Below are 18,480 nucleotides of genomic sequence, written 5' to 3'. Positions count from 1 at the left end.
CAAATAACAACAGCGACTGATCTGAAAAAAAGATGAGAGATCGAAACGTTTCTATGATCGATTCCCAGACAGATTAGATAAAACCCTCAGTTACTGCTTAGTCCGAGGGTAGAAAAACTCAAGATTTACTGTTCGTTAAGTATAAGCCTTTAAAGAGAACTTCGACTAGGTACTCCATGAGCGCTTATTCTCAAAAATTGGTGCTTGATATAGGAAAGTATACAATTTTGTTCAACAAAACTCAGGAGAAAACCTATTTCAAAGCAAAACACTGGGAGGAGAAATTTTGAGTATGGGGCGCGGAGATGTCATCAGAGCGTATGATTGTGTGGAATTCTCTTACTACAGGGTCTCACAACAAAAAGGTCACCCTGGAAAATATTGATGCTTATTGCGCCACATAGATTGACGATTCGACTCAGGTGCCGAGGATTTCCGATGATTTTAATCCTCTTCTTGCTTTTGCAAACATTTCTCTTTTTTTCGGTCACCGCTTTGTTACCTTTTGATCGACCCGGGAGCGGACTTCCTCCATGACTCTTTTAGATTCTCGCCTTCTCTTTCTTTCTTTTACTCATGAACTAAATACGCTTGGAACCGCATGTACTCGCTTTATTTTATATTATTTTATTTTATGTTTCGGAATTATTCGTATGGAAACTCATCCAAATCACTTCCAGTTATAGATGTCATCTTTTCGTGTATTCATACAAAGATGTGTGAGTAAGCATGAAAATTTCCCATGTTCTCCATCACAGTAGATTGTCTCACTGCTAGCGCTGTATCAAGGTGGTAGTTTTTCTTATCACATCGCAGCTCCCATGCGTGTTCTTTTGGCGTTTTTGCTCCTTAATTTTGCAGTAAGTCTTGTTAAAGTACATCCTGCGTTGCATTTCAAGGTGTGTGGGTGTGTGCACAAAGCCATTGTGACGGTTCACATCTGTCAATGTGATCAGTTTATCGAAGTTTCATCCTCGCAACGCGGATTTTTGTTATGGTTGCGCAAGTGCAGAGCTTAGGAGGTGAGTCAGCCGAGAGACATTCTCCTTTTGTCTTTTCACAGTGTTGATATTTTCGTATGCATAAGTTTCTTCTTGTGACACGAAGCATCTCGATCGATTTCTAAACTGAAATTTATTCCGTCGCAAATCATGCGAATATGTGCGAATGCGACAAATGCGTACGAAAAGTATCATGTAAGCGTTGCCTGCTCACTCTTCCAACAATGGTGGATGGAGAAATCAATCGATGTTCTCATGCAACCTCTGAATTCGGTTTTCTAGACTTGATCTCCTCGCTGTTGGACTGCTCTTCCACATATTTTGGATCTGATGAAATAAAAAATGAGGTATGCAGTTGCGAAATTAGTTTGTTTTGCCGTCTTTCACTCACTATGTAAATACTGAGTACTAGCATTTGGTATTAAATTCTCATTAACACGTGTACAGTGATCTTCCTCTAGTTATTTTCGACCAAACTGATAGAGAGGAATGTCCGAAGGAGTGGTAACGCTCTAATGTCCCCTCCTCCGCTTAGTCGAACCGTTGTGCTGTGGTTTTAGAATGTTCGCGAAATGTGTTTCTTTTGTACAAGCGGATCCAACACTTTTTTCATACTAAGAAATTTGAATTAAAGATTGGAGAGCTAGAAGTTCAGTTAAGGTTCAAAAACTGGACGAAGACAAAAAGAGGCTGAAAAACTTGTTTATCAGAAAAGGTGAAATTTTCCAAAAATGCCGCGAGGAAACGAAACTTGCGAACCCTAAATCACTTCGCTTTCTTCCCAACACTTATCGCTCCAATTGTAATCTCTTTTCAATTACCGCCTCCATATAAGTTTGTAGAAGAAAACGAAACTATTCCTCTTTCCCTAAATCTTTTTACTTATGCGCATTGACTGCTGAATAAACAAACTTTAGGTAAGTGATGCTTTGAAGTCCATTGGCATTCATCAACCGAACACCCTACTCACCGCTTGTCATCACTATTTGTTACAAAACCCTAAGGTCAGTTAATCCTCTTTGGTCCTCAAGTAGTTCTTGCATCCGTAGCAGGGATTTGAGCAAGCCTTTTCCATTTCGTACCTCTTTATTGAAATCTGTTTAGTTCAGCTCTGTTTAGTTATCACCATCATGTAAGGCATTTGTTTTGATTGCGATTGACAATGTTGTGTCGGATGCGAAAATTGTCAGTGAACTCGATGAACAGTTGGTACTTCTCATCATCAATCTTGCAACACAAGAAATGACGATGACTAGTAAGGTAATCAGCATTTCACCCTGTTTCCTAAATCATACCATTATTTCCACTAAGATTTCTGCTTGTTTTCGTGAATCCCTTATAACACTCAGGATGCTGACACGGATTGGGCTGATGCAGCGAAGAACGTTCTTGTGACATTAGCGAAGACTCCTCGTTTTGTGACTCATGTACTAGATGCCGTTCTGCAGAAGTTCCCGCCAGGATTAACCACAAGTCCTCATCGCTATATTGTCCTGACAATGGCAACTATAGCGGAACACAATCGTGGGTTTTGCAGATTGTCCTTTTAAATTCATATTCTTTAGAACATTTGATATATTCGTTTAAGCATTTGGATTAGTGCCATTCCTTACTGATATTCTGTCTAGAACTGTTCCTTTGTTAAGCCATGTTCGCAATGATTCTCTCAGGTACCTTAGTTGTTATCGTTGGAATTCTCTCCTTTCCTCTTTATTATTTATTTGATTTTGAAGATCGGCTTGGACTCGTGCGATTTGCGCCTTTTGTGAAGCTGTTCGTGAATGCGAAACAGAGAGGCCAAAGGAAGCTGATGAGCAAGATTTAGAAGGTGGATTTTCCACGTACTGTGCCGTATTTTTATTACAGAGATTCAATTCTGATACCAACTGTTTCACGTACTCCACTAGAAACTTTTTTTTTTCATTTTTTTTTTGTTGCGATTGTCCCTCTTTCTGGTAAAGAGAATGCAACTTAACTGTTTAGTTAGCTTAATTTTAGTTATCAATTCCTCTCCGAATCATGACCACGAAATAGATCGCCATACAATGTTGAGCAGAACTACATACACAGACCAAGCTGAAGCCATTTATGAAGTTGTCTTCAACTGGATGTACAGCAAGGATCCAAAAGTAAGTTACAAACCTCATCAATGGCTAAGTGGCCTCGTTTACTTAGAGCATATTTGACCAATGTGTCCTCTCAGACGCGTGCTGAAGCTGGTGAATGTATCGGCGAACTATGTTTGATGATTCGACCTGAAAAAGTAGTGGACGATCTCAAAAAACTTGTGAACACTATATTGGGATTGTATAAGAAAGCATATACGGAACAGCACACCATCACTAAGGTATTTTTTGACCTTTCCGACCATTTTTTTCTACATAGTTAACCCTTTGTTTGCTTCAGGCAGTTTGTCGTTTTCTCGAAGCGACATGTGCTAACGAAGCGTGTCCTCTTGAGCCATATGTTGAAGATGTGTTAAATGCACTTTTTCCAAATGCGTGCCTTGATCCTGATGATACATCTACAGCTTTAACCCCTATGGCCATCAAGAATCACAGCGAAGCATTCCGGTGTTTCCATGTTGCAGGTACATTTTTTACATTTTCTTTTTCGTTTTTTCTAGTTTTTGAATTTCCTACTTACATGTGTTTTGTGTTACTAGTTTGGGTTTAGCTTCACGTTTCGGTTACTAGTTTGGGTTTAGCTTCACGTTTCGCTGACAAGATTGTATACTACCTGCTGCACAAAATACAAAGCGTTGTTGACATGCAGAAATTGGGTGCTATAAATGTGTTACGTCATCTTCTTAATTCTGCAGGTAACTTATTTCAAAAACATCGAACATGGCCAACATATATTGTTTCTGGGTGAGGTTATTTCACTCTTTTTCACACTACTTATGGCGAACCTCTAGGTCAGTACATGGAGGACAAGAAGTCGTTATTAATGATGGGTCTGAGAAAGTTATTAGCTCCGGAAAATGTGGCCACTACAAAGGTAAAGGTTTTCCTTTGTGACTCTAGCATTGGTAACAAGGTTCGATAGCGGAACATGATTTGAGATAGAAGTTTTTTTTGTAGGTGAAACGTGCTGTCGTTCAATTATGTGTGGCATTGTCCGATCATGCATATGTGGATGCTGAGGGTGGCGATCATGTTATAGCTTTTTTAGTTCGTAACCTTGTGCTTCCTACTGAACAAGAAACTCAGGTAACGTGATTATTGCAGTGGATATTAATCGCCCTGCTCACAGTGAGTGATTGGTCCTTCTTTGCAGGGACGTCGAGTCGATGCTGATGTGGCTGGATCCAACCAGTTACGAACTCAGTGTGGTCAGGCGCTGAGTACCATTGCTAGCACTTGCATATGTGCAAATAAGGTAGCTCTCAAATCGAATTTTACAGTTAAATATTACTGCTGACATCTTGAACCTCGTTTCAGTTACTATGGCCGTATCTATTCGAGTTTATATGCATGGAGCGCTACTTTCCAGTGGTTGGAGACATCTGTAAATGTCTCAGAACTTTGGTAGCAAGAGAGGTGGAAGCTGGAAGAGAGCTAGATTTTGAAACAGGGTTTGACAACGGTTAGTGGATATGACATTGTTGTTGGCTTGATCTTCATCTTGCTTGTTATTTCTCATTTTCTCTCTTCAGCTCGAGTTGCTGGTAACCACGCTGTACTTGCTAGACTATTCGTTTGCCTGTGTAATGCGCCGCTGAATGGGCTTCTCGCGAGAAGAGCAAGGTTCTTCGTGTTTTATGGATCCGTGGATGGCTTATAAAGTCTTTAGTTTCATACCCAGATATTGATTGTTCAGAGAAGGCTACGGCTTGATGCGTGCGTTAAGTTCTTGGTTCAATCCGGCTATCACTGAGGTGCTAGAGAAGTGGTCTGAGCGAATAGATTCACTACTGGATGGTAAGACACACAGAATTCTCAATAAATGCTCTAAATACACTAAATAAATGCTCAATCCAGTTTGATGCAGGGTGAAGCGGCTTTTGTAAAACTGGGGCGGAAAAACTATAACGATCTTTCAATAATTTATTGCTGCTTCTAGAAGTGTGCAGTGGGTCTCTTCCAAGTCCAACCGGCGAGTCTTCACCTGCCGTAGAACTACGAGGTCGAAGAATAGCGAGGTCATTTTGTCTTTAAAGTTTCTTCGGAATTTTATTAACTATATGTCCTGCCCACATTTTGGCACGAGTACGTGGAACGAGATTGGAACTCCTATAAACTCTGCTTTTGAGAGAATATCAGTAAAGTGATCAAGCCGCTTAGAAGAAGGCTGCTAAAGAGACTGGGCACTATTTTTCCGCAGAAAATAGCACCAATTCGGTTTTTTCAGATGGCATGAGGCATGCCTAGAATTGTTGTCAGCTTGTATGTCCGTGGTGGTAGATGGAGAGTGGCGAATGAGTTTGGCAGCGGTCATGGGAAAACAACTGGATTTGTACAAGGACTATCCCGACGAGAAGGTATTCGTGATGTCATGGTTGCTGTTCGGACTTGAAGTAACACCACTTTAGGCTTTTCTTTTGCGATGTCTTGGTACAGCACTGTCAAAAATAGCACTCAAGTCATTTGTTGTTGATCATCTAATGTTGATGTTCAAGTAAGCTTTGTGATGAGTTAGGAAGCGATTTTTCTTACAAAATTGTATTGTTGTAGATCCACGCAACACAACATCCCCACCGAGAGACAAGGATGTGCGAGGGGAGTTGGAGCATGCGCAGCGACCCACACTGATCTAGTTCTTGTTGAGCTAGAGAACGTTTCGAAATGGGAACATGCAAAAAGAAGCAGTGGCTTCTTTGGCTTCATAAAGGTGTGGTTTGTAGGAAACTTCTTTTTCTTTTCTGGTGTGCTCTCTTTGTTTCTGTGATTTATTTTTTCGTTGTAGGATGCCATGCCGATCCGCCAGTACACAGACACAGAAATGGTCCTGCTCCGAGCTACTCTCATGCTCAGCTATGGATATGTTGTGCAGGCTTGCCCTCTTGACACTCTTACGCAACGTCTACAACAGACAATAATCACTTTCTTGCGACATTACTTCGCCAACACCAAAGTGCATATTTTGTTTTTTCTGTTGAAAATCTTCTAGTTCTTTTCAAGAAGACTTAGTCTACAGTTTTCTTGTTCAGCAAGAGACTGTAGTTCGTGAAGCTATGCTTGAAACGATGAGACTTATCGCCATCTCGGTTCACCCCACAAGACTTCCAGGAGAGTATCGCTTCGAGGCTCGGAATGAATTGATTGGATACATCAAGGTGGTAGCATTTGATAATTGGTCTTGGTTAGCTTTTCCTCGATTAGATAGCAGCCGTCAGTGTTTTATTAAATGGTTCATGTTCGATGTTCGATGACGATTCCAACCGCTATCTCCATTGTCCCGCTTTTTTTTCGATCGCACCCGCTTTCGCGACTGCACCGTGCTTCATGTCACTGCGACCCGACTATAGTTGTTCCACGAACTTGGATGGTAGTGAAAAGGAATCAGACGTTTTTGTACTGCACACCATTTTTTGCCTCATCCTTCATTAATAGTAGTGATTTTCCATTTTGAGATGAAATATGTAATTTGAAATTTAGTGGGTTCTTACTTGTTAGATATCTTTAAGCTTAGTGTAATTTTGATGTTACAGGACTATGTACAAAGTGAAACACCCGAAATGTTGTCTAGCTCGTTGCGGCTCCTTGCAGCTAAAGCTGCGGCAGCTCTTGTGTTAGTTTTGCTATTGCACTTATTACCCTTTTTCCTCTTATTTTCTCCTTTTCCTATGGAATTGTTAACATTTTACATTTAAGTCGACTGGAGCCACCCCTTAATGACGATGATACGTGGGAATTGGGTCGAGTGTTAACGCAGTACATACTGCCGATGTGTCGCGAGAAGAGTGGGCTCAAAACGGTGAGGACACCTAATTTCTTGCTCATAGTCGTTGCTTTTTTTATTGAAAAAAATAACTTCTTGCTGAGCAAGGGATGCAGTGGTGTGCGGTCTTGGGTTTTTTGTCCCTAATCACTTGCAAAGGTTTCGTGACAATCTCCTATTGCACCTTCATTGCAAGTAGCTTCGAACTTATGAATTACAGTAGTCGCGATGCCTTATTTTGAAGAAAAGCTTTGCTTGTCCACCTATCACTCCCCTTTCTTTTAGTTGGCATATGATCTGTTCGATTACGCGTCGACGTCGATTTCCTCATTCACGTCCTCAAGTAGTCGTATCGGCACGAAGAAGGTATGCTCGTTTGCCTCTTTCCAATCTTTTATTCCACACGCTAACTACTCTAACACTAATTGATACTGCTCATGCTTTGCAACATTTTTCCTTTGCCTGTGCACACTGCATTCGGTCTTTTTCATGCTTCTGCTTTATAACACTAAGTTATGTAAATTTCTTCGGCCATTCTTTCTTATCTTTGTTGTAGCGTTTTGCACATATCCTGTACATATTTTGACAATAACAAAATTCTTCAAAATTGCACACTGTCTCTAGAAATCGATAGAAATTCATAATTTGAGTTCGAATAGCTCACTATTCATTGTTTTCGACTATAAAAGTCCTTGTGATTAGGAAGGTTTCGGTTGCTGGGTTCATGTATTGATTAGGAAGGTGATCGTTCTATGAATTACATCGTATTAAAATCACTCGGTGATACGCATACGCATATTCAGTTTTAAAAACATTTACTAATAGCAGTCACACAGTAGTCAAAGTAGTAGGGATCAAACGGTTCTCAGCTAAACAAATCTGCAGAAAAGGAATACAAACAAATATATGTGAAATGTCCTCAGTCAGCTGTTCAATCGTTTTTGTTTATATGCCACGCTATACCACATAGCAGAAAAGAGGAGAACTATTATAGTCCCTATGCTACAGTGTACAGCGGAAGTGTAACTATGGTCACATCACTTATTTCGTAATAGAAAGGGACTGATGATAAACATTTAGCAAAAACAAACAACAAAAAGTCTAGTCTAACAACAAAGTTGTTTATGCCTTAAATTTGATGCTGGACATAGCTACGTGAATACTGTCAGAGAATATAAAAAAGAAGGCAATCACGAGATTTCTCCAATGCTTTTGACGGTAGACAATTGAGAATTGTTTCAGCTCCTTTTTAAAATATTGTATTTGCGCGTTTACGCAAAGAATATGATTATTTCAACTAATTTTGTTCTTTATTTTCGCTAACAAACGAGATCAGTCATGTTTTTCTAGGTGACTAATTTTCGCTATACCTCTAATCTGCTGTAGAAAGTAGTGTTGTAGTAGAAAGGACGCTGAGGGCTGAATATTTCCCGTACTAATATCTTCATTTCCTCATCTACAAATATCTGTCAGCTTACACTTGATAGAATTATCTTGAGATCGATGATGATGAATCTGCAACTATCATGGATGCTACAGTAACCCAATACACTAACGCACTAGAGGCCGTAGTCGAAATGCGACCGACTGTCACCACCGTGACACTCATACTGAAGGTTATTTTCAACGATATTATATCGATAATGATATTTGTCTGTTATTCAATTTGGCCAATATAGATGCTTCAACCGTATTACGGCAAACTGGCAGAACACGAACGGAGCAGATCAATCGATGCAACCGTACAGGTGTTGCGGGTGTACTTGGATAGAGCTGAGGATATAGCTATCGGCGTGAGTCGATTTTAAAGTGATAGACCTAATGGCAGGACTGGGTTGGTGCTTAATTTCAGATTGCTAGCGATTTTGGTCCACTCTCTTCGCTTTTGGCTCGGTTATCCCCGAGATTAGTCGATTCATTGGCTCTTGTACGTCATCAGTCATTGGCAGCTATTCATTATGCATTCCGTCTGGCCAATGCATATAAAGTACGGTTTTATTTGTGCCGTTATCTGGCGTTGATTAGGGAATATGGATTGGTTAAAGAATATGGTGGGTTATGGATTCCAGGGCCATGGCGTCCACGTCGACTCAAGTTTGTTCCGAATCGACGACTTTGCTAAAAACTATCTGAACAACGAGGGACGTCTCGATGCTAACGATGCTAAGAAAGCAGTGAGGAAAATGGCGGAGGTAGGGCTGCATTGAATTCTTTTTCCTATTTTTGAAAAAAGTTCATGCCATGATTAAGGTTATCGAAGCTCGTTTACCCCAATGCCAGATGCAAACTTATCTGTCTGCGCTGTTTGAGATGATGACAGATCGTCAGAGTCAGGTAGTGCTAGTGTTTGTTTACGTATGAAAATCTCTCTACTTTACTTACTTACTTGGATACTTAGATGGCCCTTCTTCACTGGACGTGCGGGGCCCAGCATTTCTTCCACTCGTTTCGTTCCCTCGCCATTGTAATCCAAGATGTTCTCAAGTTTCGTGAGTGACGTTGATGAGGTCCTTGAGCCGTATCCAACTGAGCCCTCAGCTGGTCCATCCGTGCAGCGAACACGTCACCCCATCTCGTTGGCGGTCTCCCTCGGGAGCGTTTAGCGTCCTTTGGGATCCACTCTAGCGTTCTTTTAGTCCATCTATCGTCGATTCTTCTCATGATGTGACCGGCCCATCTGTGTTTTGCTTTCGATACATATTTCGCTGCGTCGCGAAGACGGGACATTCCTCTTAAGTCGGAGCTGCGAAGACCGTCTAGGTGTTGTGTGCGCCTGTTAAATTTCAGAACACATCCCTCAAGGGCTCTGTGGGAAGTAAGTAGCTTCCTAGACGTGGCAGCGGTGTCTGCGCACGTCTTCGCTGCGTAACAGAGCGCAGGAAGAACTGTCGAGTCGAACAGAGATCTTGGTCCGTCAGTTGGTCCGTAGCTTTCCTAACGGCTGCGAATGCTGCTCACGCTGCTCTCATTCTTCTGTTCAGTTCTTCCTTCAAGTCGTTTTCCATGTTCATAGAACGTCTGAGGTACATGTATGACGACGTTTCAACGATTTGGGAGCTTTCAAGTTGTACTCCTCCGTCCTCGCAGTAGGCGTTCTTCATGAACTGTGTCTTCTTTCTGTTCATCCGCAGTCCTATTTCCTTTCCTGCCTCGTTCAATTTGTTGAGCATCGTTTCTGCTTCATTGGTGTTGCTCGAAAAGAGAACGATGTCGTCCGCGAAACGAAAGTTCGAGAGAAATCTTCCATCAACACGTATGCCCCTTTCTTCCCAGGAAAGTGATTTCATTATCCTACTCCTACCCTCTCTACTTTGACATCATGCAATATGATGATGAATGTGAATATAGTTTGATGAACACAAAATTGTAGCCCATCTGCGAATAATAATAAGGACTTCACGTGGTGATCATTGTTTTCCCGTCAATGATTTATGCAGCATTTGGATCTCGTGTTCAGAAATGCAAGAAATCATACGCGGCCACAGCTGATGGAAAAGACACCTCTCCTCAACACTTCTTTTCATTACACACTTGTTTTGGGTTATTATACTAAGTCATTGTTGTTCTCATTCGTTAATGAAGAGTGCTTGAAAATCTAGAACTTTTGGTGATATTCAAGAAAAACACTTATTCAACAAATCGCAGTAGAAAATGCAGTAAAAACATTTATTAAACAAGATTTCATTTTCTTGAAGGTTTCTTCTGCTGCTGCTCAACTCCTGACGCATTCGCTCACCTGTCGTGGAGCTGCACTTGTTCATGAAGTTTGTTTTTTTTATTACGATAGGGTAGAAGAACAGCTATTTACCTTTTGTAGGCCGACACGCTTGTCACCACAATCCTCGCTCGCTTGCCGGAAGTGCACTCATGCGTGCAAACGTACACTGATCTCCTGACAGCTTTAGTTGCGTTTGCAGCTCATCAACAGACGGTTGTCTGCGACGTTATGCTGAGGCAGCCGTTGCCATATTCTGTGTATGTAGTTCTTCTTGGATATTCTTCTTAATTATTCGTTTCACTTCGATATTTTTAGCCAGTTACTTGATGCATGGGAATGCGTGTCGCGTGAGCGAACTCTGTTCACACCCACGCTAGATTACCTGTTGGAGTTGTTAGCTGGCGCATTAGAACAACCGTACGATGTCATGGATACTGGAGGTGGCAGCTCAGTGAAAATTGTGCACGTTGAGCCATGTCAGTACACCTCTGCGATAGCGGAAGTGGTCAAGGTTGGTGGGAGGTTCTCTATCTTTACAGTCTACTTTTAACACATTTTTCTTACTCAAAAAAAAAAAAACTGGAAAAGTTATTAATCAAGATACTGCTTTACGTTTCAACATGCCGAGATTTAAAGACAGTCGAACATGGGCAATACTCAAGATACTGCGTTTTTATGTAGTCCATCGCAGGGCAAACTAAGCGGCTAACACAGTCGAATAGAAGTGGATTGCCAGAAAAAAACCACATGTTTTGTTAGAAGTTCTAAATCGTTCGCTTTCGCCTATTATTTGTACTTTTCAAATTTTTGCTTCACACATTATCCATGTCATGAAAACGATTCAAAAAGTCCACCACAGTTGCTTTTCAGGTTACTCGATGAATTATGTGTGACTCATTCCTAGTTTTCTTCTGATATGTCCTTTAGTGTTTGCTTTCGGCCACTAGGCTTATATTTTCAATTTTATTCGGAAAACTTTCGCGCAAACTATCAAGATGTTTTTTTCTAAGCACATATCTCTCACTCCTACTCATTTTACGTATAGGGACCGACGGCTCAATTATGTATGAAAAAAAGAACTTGTGAAAGATTATGATTTACCTAGCTCAACAGCTGCTGCAATGCTTTATTATGTGTTCTTCTTTCCCCTTCATTTTGTTTTTTCCTCGTTCCCATGAGTAGTGTCTAGAGAAGGTCAAGAAGTCAAGAGAAGAGAAAATTTATCAGTTCGTGTCTGCTCCACTCTCAGTACAAGAACAATCCCTACTTTCAGAATGGTGAACCAGAATGGTCCTTGAACGAAAGAGTTCCTTTACTTCTTGCTGCTCTGTTCCATATGATTTGTAGTGTATCTGACACACAGTTTCCTGTGGTTGTCAAGGAAAACAAAGATGGTACGCAGACGACATTTACAAACTTTCAAAACGTTTCGAAACTTCTTCCAAAGTTTTAGCCTGCCCAATATGTAAATGAGAGCTTGAAATGAATTTTTTAAAGGGTCAAAACAGCCTTTGATTATTACTCCTGAGCTGAGGAGGTCTGCAGAACGACCGGCAGGCATAGCTGTCGCAGGCCTCAAAACGTTGTTTTTAAGGTAACAACTAACCTTTAATAGTTCTTTTGTCAATAAATAATGACTAGCAGTTCAGAACTCATACATCAGCTGTTATTGAGGACATGAATCAGGCTCGTGGATGGACGGAGTGCCTAGATCGTGAGATGTTCATAGACGCAGTACGACTTAACGGTTTTCCGAAATCAACATCTTCAAGTTTAATCGATGTCGTCTTTTCTTTTCAGATTACAGTGCTAGTACGTTCACTTGTGGAACATCGCCCTGACTGGGTAGACCCACTGGCTAGATCTGTGATGGAGAAAGCTAACAGTGAGAGAGAACCAATTCGACTTACGGCTGTCATCGTGTCATCGGCGCTTGTGCGAAAGTAAGTAGTTTGTGCGCTGTACAGTAATGGCACAGTCCAAGGATATCATTCAGTTACACAACAGACTTTTTGCATCAAACACTTTCACTTCATTAACTTTTTCAGATCCCCAGATTCTAATGGAGACTTTAACGAGAAGTTATTGATTGACTGTGTGCGGTTGTTAGAAAATTCCCTTACCGATCAGAGTCTTCGTATTCGAAAGGTCTGTATTCGTTCAAGCAATCATATTTTCTCGTTTGATGCCGTGAAAATCTCTATTATTCCCATCTGTCATGAACTTAAAAATTTAGAATGTCTCAGCAGGATCACGTTTTAAGAAAATACTTCTTGTATTACTGCATCATAAATCATATGTTGCTACTTTTTTGAATTGATTTTTTTTTTTTGAAAATCAATCAAATAAATATCACTGCTATTGCTTAAACCATAAATGGTTATTTTGCTTCAGTGTACTACTATATATCATTTCTATTACACAATTTCACATTCATGTTTCATCATACTAGTAAAAACTGCTCCTTCTTTCATGAACTAGTACTAGTACTACCTTCAGCTGTGTGTGCGTGGACTTGGCGAGCTATCGGAATGTTCTTCTGAAGCAATTGCTGCGAGATTTGCTGGAGTGGCTGTCGAGGCTGCAATGGGCGGGCTTGATGATCTGGGCGACAAAAACGATACGGTTAGTAAGATGCTACTGTGTCCATTGATCTATTGTATTAGTATCTCATGTTCATAGGTTGCAATGGAATCTATTATTGCTCTGAATAAACTTGTTTCTCGAACTAACGATACTCAACTCCATTCCATACTTCGCCAAGTGTTACTGAAAATTCGTCCTTGCTTTGAGAAGGTATTGTTGCTGTTTTTGTTACGTTGTTACGAAATAGTTCAAGTTCTCTATCTGTTTTTTTTTTATTTTTCGGATTTTTCTTGTGTATAGTCGTCTACTCGAGTTTCTGTATTGATTGAAAGTGGTCTGAACACCGATCACTTTCATTGACTGAACATTTTGCTGTTCAAGGAGTCGGCTCCTCTTCGCGCCGCGTCCTTTAGCCTTTTTGGTGGGTTGGGTGCGAGGGCTGATAGCAATAACGAGGAATTTATGGCTCACCTTCACGCCAATATTGTTGCTGTCTTACTTCATTTGAACGACGAAAGTGAAGACGTGAGAAATGTAAGTTTGTTGTATGGCCAGGACAATTCACCGCATTTCTCCAAGTTAAAAGCGGCTTATTTTAGGCATGCAGTACGACTCTCAATCAAGTTCACAGCTTGCTCGGCGTGGGAACGTTTTCGTCCATAATCGAACGTGAAATGAAGGGTTGCCGTCCGCCTGCCAGTTATTCTGCTGTGCAACGGGATCTCGCTAGCATTTTGGTTTGTTTTATACTATGTAATATTTTACTTCCGAATGAAAGAGAAGGGAAAGATTTCTCGCGCTTTGAAATTATTTCCAATCACTTTGTGAAAATCGCTAATGTTCATATATCTAATCATGTTAACAAAAATTAAGCGGAATTTTTCAAGCGCTGATATTTCAGGCGTTGTCGTTTCCTGATCGAGTGAATCAGTACGCGTTAACGTGCAGCAACTACTTCAAAAGTTCGAATGCACGAATTCGAGCAAATGCAGCACTTCTCACTGGTCATATGTTAGGTGTTCTCACTCCGCAGCTTCGAGCTACCATCAGCAAGGACCTCATCTTTTCTAGTAGGTCTTTTACTTCTTAAGCTAAGTTTTTGTAGATCTAAAGGAGTTTTATTCGTTCCCATTATTATTGTTAGGAGGAGAATTTCAAGGTTTTAAATTGCTGCTCGTCGTTTTTCTTCTGATGACTTCAATGGTGTCTTTGGGCAAGGGTTGCTTAAAATCGGTCCATGCGATGAGATTTGTGCACAAATTTTCCAGTAATGTTAAGGATAAAGGATAAAGTTTCTGGCGTTAATCAATCCGCTTGGGATGCGCCACCACGTGCACTTCAATTTAGAATCGTTTGAGGTTTACGAACGTGTATCTGACCCATACAATGACTTGCGGTGGCTAGCCGATGTGTCAAGTCAGTGCTTTTATCCTCCCAGACAAGTCTGGTACCAATTTATCGACCCCGGAGGGATGAAAGGCTTGGTGAGCACTAGGGCGGATTCGAACCTCCGATCGATCGTGCAGGAAGCGGAACCTCTAACCGCTACACTACACCCGCCCCTTTTCAGTAATGTGTGCGTTACAAATATACATTTATATACAGTACACTATACACTCTTGTACACTTACTGATCTGTTGAACTTTTTGTTTTTATTGTTTCCTTCGGCTTCTTCTGCGCACAGTATCACACGGTACTTAAAGGCATAATCCCACGAATCTGAGGTGGTACGGATTTCAGGTGGAGTATTCGTATACGGGATAGTAGATTATGGAGAGGGGATGATTCCGTCCATTTCTTCCTGATTGCCGTAAAAAACGGTCCGAAAGGTAAGGCTTCGAGCGTTCCGGAGCGCTAATTTCTACAACAAGTTCGATTTGAGCGCGCCAAATTTGTGCACGCGCCGCAATTTCCGGGCCGTTTTTTACGGCAATCAGGAAGAAATGGACGGGATCACCCCTCTCTCCATAATCTACTATCCCGTATAAGAATACTCCACCTGAAATCCGTACCACCTCAGATTCGTAGGGTGATGCCTCTAAATTCCTTTTTTAGTTATTACATGAACATTTCTCTCTTTTGACCTGTCGTTCATTCCACGAGACTAGTCCACACTTGACCTACTATCCACAAGTAGACTGAAATTAAAACACTTTGTATTTATAAGTTGATATTGCGCCAAATACTGTAAGACTGTAAACACTAATTATGTACCTATTCTAGCAGTTGAAATTATGTGCTTCTAAACTTGCTGGTTAAAAATTATCCTTTTTTAAATTCTTGTGGCGGAATCTTTTTTTTTGAGGAAAGTTCGGAGTAGCAGAGTTATATCTAAGATTTTTGACCTCTAGGACATAACTGAGCAATTTTCAAAAGCATTATCTATTAAGCATTGCGATGTACGTTATTTTGCAGGTCTTGTGCTGCTCCTGAAGGATCCGGAAGATGTGAGTGTGCGCATCGCAGCTGCAAAAGCAGTTGGTAGTCTGCATCATTTCTCGTGATCTAATGGTTTCTCGATTGCAAACCCCGTGATGAAAACAAACTCTTGCTCAGTGCAACATTTGGTGATCTTGTCAAGGCAAACATTTTCTATTTCATAGCTAACTTGCATACTCTTTGTTTTTGTGCAGACCTATCATCGAATCCCAATGCATATTTCTCGGTGTGCATTACTCTGTCTAAACATCCCTATCGTGGTATTTTCAATTTTTGTTTTGGCTGAATTCTTGATTTTCGTGAGTGGTTTCGTTCTTATCTATTTCTATTTCTTTTCTATTTTATCAATTTTTTATTCTGGCTATTCCTTTTGCATTCCTGAGTTGGTCTGTACAAGCTTCGAGAGGATTGATAGAGAGTATCTATTCTAGCATTTAACTGGTATGGAATAAGTCTTCTCTTAGTTCTCATGTAGTGTTTTATCTGGATTTGTGCGGTCGCAGTTTTGCAGGAAGCAGTTAAGGAGCGTGTCTGGCCAATACACATTCGATTCAACCTGATTTTTTCCAAACCATCTAATCTACATTTCGAATTACTCGAAACCCAACTTGTTTTGAATCGGTCAGGTCTGTTTGTACTGATCAGCTGTTCCAGTCGAGATAGTTATGGGTCCACCCTCATGTTCTTACCATGGTGAGACTGTGAACGCTCGAGACGCTAGCGCTCTCATTCTCTGCCCTTGTTTCGAGCCTATTGGCCAAGCAAATTAGTAAATTATAAAACGGTCGTACCCATTGGTCTCCGCACATAAAATTTTCCACACAGCTGGTCACATTCTAGAACTTTTATCTCTCTGTCAGGTCTCGAAGCATTTTATGGTCATTAGAAGGGTTATGAGCTAGTGGTTAGTGGTACTGTATCCATAATGCGCTCACGATTTCCCCTTTAAGAATATTGGTAGAGTTGATGCGCGTGTTAAGTTGACCAGCACAGAGAAAGGAACGCTGTAGAAACACTATCGAATCCAGCGGAACGATTATTTCCCAACGCAAAGTTTGCGTACGTCTAGCCACTATTACACCCCTTTTTCTCAGCTGAATTAGACAGTTACGACTTATATTTGCACAAGATAACATGCATCTGGATTAGTCCTTGAAAGTTTTGTAACAAGATTGCTGCCATTTAACATGCGTTTCTGTCAGTTGTGCATATCTAGTCGGAATAAGTTTCTAGAAGAGTTGTCGTGCAATGTTATCAATTTCTCATCAAGTTTGACTGGACGTATTTATGCTACGTTTTTTTTTTTTCATCATGTCGCTTTACCTTTTCGATGCCTGTTTGTGCCAGTTTCTGTGATCATATCTTTCCCTTTCATTGCATGAATGTTGTGTTTTGTTATGACCGGTGTCAACATTCTCCCGTCAAACTAGTGATTTTTCCCTTTGATCTATAACTACCGTTGAAGTGAGCTACAATGACTTTTGTTTTCAAATTTCGCCAACTGTTCCATTCATTCTCGGCCGGCTTTTGTTGTGCTTCTTTCGTGCATTCATCGAAGTAGCTTGTTCTGTTGTTTGCCTTGAATTATTCGGTACATTTCTTTGTCATATGCTGTGATAAGGACGTGCGTTTGAGAATATAGTGAATAGACTTTCCGGTTCCATTTTTATCTTGGGTATTTTATTATGTGGCTCTAGTTGTAAATGAAATGCCTACACATCTCGATTTTGTGCAATGTACAGATTGTTCATCGCTTTGCAAAAAATCGTCCTACTAGAACAGTGGAAACTTTTTTCTTACCTTTTTTTACCGTCTCAAAACGACCTGAAGCTTGCCGCAATTGCGCAGGCGGTTGGGTCCGAAACGTGCGGTGGAGCGTAGCATCTTTAAAGGCACCATACCATGAATCTGACATGGGATGAGTTCCCCAGAGAAGGCTAGAGATGGGATTGTAGATTGCAGCATCCGGCGTGGTTCCGTGCGTCTCTCCCTAACTTAAAAAGAAACGGCTTGGAAGACGCCGTTTTTACGACGACTTCACTTTCGGTGCACCAGGTACAGCTGCGTGAAAGTCGAAAACAGTGAGTTCTTCTCGCTTGCCTATTCAAGTGAAACCATTGAACAGGCAACTGAGGGCACCGGAGCGTGTACATAGAGGAGAGCTCTAACGTACCTCGCAGAAACAAACGCCGTTCCCGCACCGTTTTGGGGTTACGGAGAGCGGAACCGCCCCGGATCCTACTATCTACAATCCCCATCCCTAGCTCTCCCCTGGGGAACCCACACCGCGTCAGATTCGTAGCGTGCTGTCTTCAAACCAACAGAGTAAGAAGAACTTGCAGTCACGGTATATAAGGAAAACGTAGGGTTAGAAGGTTATTAGAACACGTTTTCATATTTTCTTGAGCGGGCTACATATTTAAGCCTGCAGCACATTTGGATAACTAGTAGAAATCCAAAAACGAAAACAAAGTAAGAGTGCATACCCGCGACAGACGAGTTAGCTCACTATCTTTACGGGTTTCGATGCGTTGGGTCATATGCGAATTACCATAGGAGGAGCGTTCTACCAGACGCTAAGCGGAGGATTTGAGGAGCTTTCTTTAAAGATATATTCCCTATATACGATTGCAGTTTCTTCCAGGGAAGGAAGTGGAGGGATATTTGAGAGGAGGATACAGTACCTCTTTTGATTCCCCAAGTTCTGACGCGACGACGCCGCAACAACAAAAAACAACAGAAGACTGTTAGCAGACTTGGTGTTAGTTCTTTTTTGTTCTTCATAAGGCATCGACAAGTTGGTGTTCATGGATTTTCCCTTTGAAGCAGTGGATCAGCTGATCTCTGATAAT

At 41.1% G+C, this 18,480-nt stretch overlaps 1 protein-coding gene across 2 annotated transcripts; it reads left to right on the top strand.

The window, feature by feature from the left end:
* Positions 1 to 994: 994 nt before the first annotated feature.
* Positions 995 to 18,469, top strand: RB195_005201 (uncharacterized protein; the record flags this gene model as incomplete). 2 transcript variants are annotated; one of them, XM_064177557.1, is made up of 47 exons in its annotated part: positions 995 to 1,022; positions 1,284 to 1,348; positions 1,919 to 2,005; positions 2,121 to 2,261; positions 2,351 to 2,525; positions 2,590 to 2,671; positions 2,735 to 2,829; positions 3,000 to 3,130; positions 3,205 to 3,348; positions 3,408 to 3,591; positions 3,709 to 3,822; positions 3,919 to 4,001; positions 4,085 to 4,213; positions 4,281 to 4,382; positions 4,445 to 4,589; positions 4,660 to 4,750; positions 4,824 to 4,924; positions 5,067 to 5,145; positions 5,355 to 5,484; positions 5,536 to 5,621; positions 5,678 to 5,834; positions 5,910 to 6,077; positions 6,154 to 6,279; positions 6,655 to 6,734; positions 6,818 to 6,920; positions 7,170 to 7,250; positions 8,384 to 8,500; positions 8,564 to 8,677; positions 8,737 to 8,871; positions 8,954 to 9,076; positions 9,135 to 9,218; positions 10,580 to 10,648; positions 10,702 to 10,859; positions 10,918 to 11,113; positions 11,876 to 11,996; positions 12,100 to 12,196; positions 12,252 to 12,336; positions 12,403 to 12,545; positions 12,651 to 12,750; positions 13,102 to 13,227; positions 13,285 to 13,398; positions 13,570 to 13,722; positions 13,788 to 13,925; positions 14,090 to 14,258; positions 15,605 to 15,670; positions 18,298 to 18,389; positions 18,455 to 18,469. In XM_064177557.1, the coding sequence occupies 47 exons, from the start codon at positions 995 to 997 to the stop codon at positions 18,467 to 18,469; spliced, it is 5,322 nt and encodes a 1,773-aa protein (XP_064034681.1). The 2 variants fall into 2 exon arrangements, with proteins under 2 accessions (XP_064034681.1, XP_064034682.1); XM_064177556.1 differs by lacking the exons at positions 18,298 to 18,389; positions 18,455 to 18,469 and having other exon boundaries at positions 15,605 to 15,693.
* Between the last annotated feature and the right edge of the window lie 11 nt (positions 18,470 to 18,480).

This window comes from Necator americanus, chromosome I, assembly GCF_031761385.1.
Source record: "Necator americanus strain Aroian chromosome I, whole genome shotgun sequence".
Classification (NCBI taxonomy): Eukaryota; Metazoa; Nematoda; class Chromadorea; order Rhabditida; family Ancylostomatidae; genus Necator; species Necator americanus.
The sequence above is the reverse complement of the archived record's forward strand: the minus strand, read 5'-3'. Positions and strand labels throughout refer to the sequence as shown.